The 2,994-nt window shown below is 38.0% G+C and overlaps 1 protein-coding gene across 1 annotated transcript; it reads right to left on the bottom strand.

Moving 5' to 3' along the window:
- Positions 1-295: 295 nt before the first annotated feature.
- On the bottom strand, positions 296-2,758 carry LOC136676254 (chymotrypsin A-like). Its single transcript, XM_066653112.1, has 7 exons — positions 2,707-2,758; positions 2,443-2,546; positions 1,936-2,015; positions 1,760-1,838; positions 1,408-1,588; positions 760-893; positions 296-457 (listed from the first exon to the last, which is right to left on the bottom strand). The coding sequence occupies exons 1-7, from the start codon at positions 2,756-2,758 to the stop codon at positions 296-298; spliced, it is 792 nt and encodes a 263-aa protein (XP_066509209.1).
- Positions 2,759-2,994: the final 236 nt, after the last annotated feature.

Below are 2,994 nucleotides of genomic sequence, written 5' to 3' on the forward strand. Positions count from 1 at the left end.
ATAGAAGTATACCCGCCAGAGCTGCATAGACACTGAATTGACTTATTTTGACTCAGCTTATAACTGGTCTTAATCCCATATTAACAGCCTACATTATTATTAAGTGAAAAATTCTTTCCCTTTTAGAGCAGTATTAAAGCCAGCATTGAGCTATGAATTAGTATTTGATTGTTTTGATTTGTGTTTGTAGCATTAAAAGCTCTTTTCTGATTTGCAAAATACAAGAAAATAGTAGAATGGATATTAAGATATCAAGGCATTTTATTGATGTTGAATGGACATGAGTTAAGATGCCTTAATTAGCAGCAATGGTCTGGTCCATCCAGGCACGGAGTTCAGTGACCCGAGCATACACTCCAGGTGTGGTAGGGGTGCATGTGCCACTGCCCCAAGAAACGATACCAACCAAGGTCCAAGCTCCTGCCTTCTGACACACCAGAGGACCACCTGAGTCACCCTGAATAACACATAGAAATGTCTTTTCAGTCAGATCTAAGCAGAAAATGATAACTTGTAAACATGAGTGTAAGACTTGTCAGAACGAGACTTGTAAGAGCAGAATGCAATAATCTTCCTTAAAGATGACCCTGCTCACACCCCAGTAAAAAGCTATTAGAATTCTTTAATAGTGCCACAGCAGGGAAATTAACGTTGTTACAGCAGCATAGGTATAGCAAGGACCACGAAAGCCTTCTAGTTCATGCTAAAATCTAATTTAAGGTTGTTTTGATTTGTATTTTTCTAGATCTGATGGCCTACCATGCATGACGAAGCTCCAGATGCTCCAGCACAGATCATCAAGTCAGAGATCTTAGAGCCCCAGTAACGCTTGCAGTCGTCATTTGTCAGCAGAGGCAGAGTGGCCTGCTGGAGCAGGGCGGGGGTGTCAGGAGCTGGTACACAGTACAGAAAAACAGCCATTTAAATGACAGGATTTGAGTGCATTTTATTCCTAACCAAACAAATGTTCGATTTAGTCAGGTACCACAACTTCCTATTTACTGGAAAAGCAAGTGTCTGCAAACTTTTCCATACAATGTATTTTCTGAGGGAAACTGTAATAGGAAATATTAGCTGTTAATTTTAATGTTTATAATAAGAAAATCTAATCTGATCAGACAATGTGTATTTGAATTCTTGTTATTTTTTGTTTTGAAGCTACAGTGCTAATGTTATTACAAAATAAGTTTTTTTTTTCACCAATAAGATTCCTATAAATGAAATACATTCCTAAATCATCACCAATATGCTCAGCATCAGAAAAACTGACATGACATATAAATAATATTTTTGCAGCCATCTTGAAACTTCAATTGTTTTCATTTGTGTAGCTGTTAATCATAATTCCTTAGCCTTATAGCTCTAGTGCAAAAGTAAATGGATGCCAAAGAAAGTGTAGAATGGTACCATTGTATCTGGTCAGGCCCCATCCAGAGGTCACACACTTCATGCCACCGGGGAAGTTGTCAGTGGTCTCAGCCACACAAACAGGGGACACACGAGGATTCAGCTGAGCAGGGGAGGCCAGCTTGATCAGGAGGATGTCATTGTTGATAGTGAAACTATTGTACTTGGGGTGCTTGAAAACCTGATGTGGAATTTAAATAGAGTTTTATTAAGTTAATTAAACCAGGCAAAAATTAATACACAACAATATACAAAAATATATATTTGTATCTATCTATAATTAAATTTAAAATATTATTAATTTCCCCAATGCTATAATTCAAATAATTCCGTCAACATTTGTAATTCATACTCTGCCAACTGTCATGGTCTGAATGGGTTCAGCATTGGATGAACGGTCATGCTCTCCCAGGATCACACGGTGGGAAGTTCTGTAAGACATTAAAGTTAGTTGGTACATTATATCAACATAAAAATATTAGGTTCTCTTACTGAACAGGTTTGGGAGCAAAAAATGTTTAGACTCACTTCACATTGCAGTGGGCAGCAGTCACAACCCACCACTCATTGACCAGGGAGCCACCACAGAAGTGGAAGCCAGTGTAGTCCTGTAAAATGTAAAGATTTTTTGTACACTTAAATTGCAAAATTCTACTACACAACTCTCCAAGTAATGAATGTTTGGATAGTACAAGCCTCTGATTATATTCATCCTTTAGTGCTGTTGTCCATGTATTTATTAAATCATGCAAACACTCTGCTTTTAGAAATTAAGGCTCCTAAATTTTAATTGGATTGATCTCATGATCTTAGGGAATGTGTTAATAGTAATTAGTATAGAACTAGAGGTATTTTTAAAATTAATTTTTAAAATGTCATACGTGTAAAGACAACCTAGGGAACCACAGTTGGTTCTTCAAAACCTTTTTGGACCTTCGTGTTTAAAGGATCAGTAGAATGGTGCTTATCTTCACAGAAAGGAACGGTCTATTCAATTTTATGTTTAAATATATGTGACTCAATATTGATTCATACCTGCAGAGACACCTGCCAGGGCCAGGAGTGGGGCACTGCCTCCTCACCATTCACAATCCTGGAGTAGCCAGAGATGATTGGAGGGATTGCAGGAACTCCACAGCCTGTGAGAAATATACACCTCAGTCAGTAAATAAATGTTGACCAGTTTCTACCAAGTGAAACATTTAAATTGTGCCACTGAACAGTATTTTGGAATAAACATCTCTATTATAAAATCCACATAATCTTTTAGCAACATTAGAATATCTCTCAAGTTCTTACCATAGGCTGTGCCGATGAAGGCAAGGCAGGAGAGGATCCAGAGGAAGGCCATGTTTTCAACTGAATGACTGTCCTGACTCTGAGGGCATTATATACCTACCACCAGTCCCTAGCCCTCATATCTTATCTCCAGCCTGTGGGATAGTGTACACCTTGCAAAAGAGTGAGCACATTTTTCCCCCACAAGATATAAAAAAAAATCCACTGGCACTGAATTGAAACTTTCCATTCTTCATAGACCCAACCTACTTTACCTGCTTTAGCTTTCACCTACAGAGCACAGTTTAA

The sequence above is a fragment of the Hoplias malabaricus genome, chromosome X2 (assembly GCF_029633855.1).
Source record: "Hoplias malabaricus isolate fHopMal1 chromosome X2, fHopMal1.hap1, whole genome shotgun sequence".
Classification (NCBI taxonomy): Eukaryota; Metazoa; Chordata; class Actinopteri; order Characiformes; family Erythrinidae; genus Hoplias; species Hoplias malabaricus.

Bases quoted from the DNA above. Each gene is read 5' to 3' on its own strand.
- LOC136676254 (XM_066653112.1), bottom strand. From the start codon at position 2,758: ATGGCCTTCCTCTGGATCCTCTCCTGCCTTGCCTTCATCGGCACAGCC. The intron at 2,547-2,706 runs GTAAGAACTTGA...TATTTCTCACAG, and splicing joins CTTCATCGGCACAGCCTATG to GCTGTGGAGTTCCTGCAATC. The intron at 1,839-1,935 runs GTGAGTCTAAAC...AATGTCTTACAG, and splicing joins GCTGCCCACTGCAATGTGAA to AACTTCCCACCGTGTGATCC.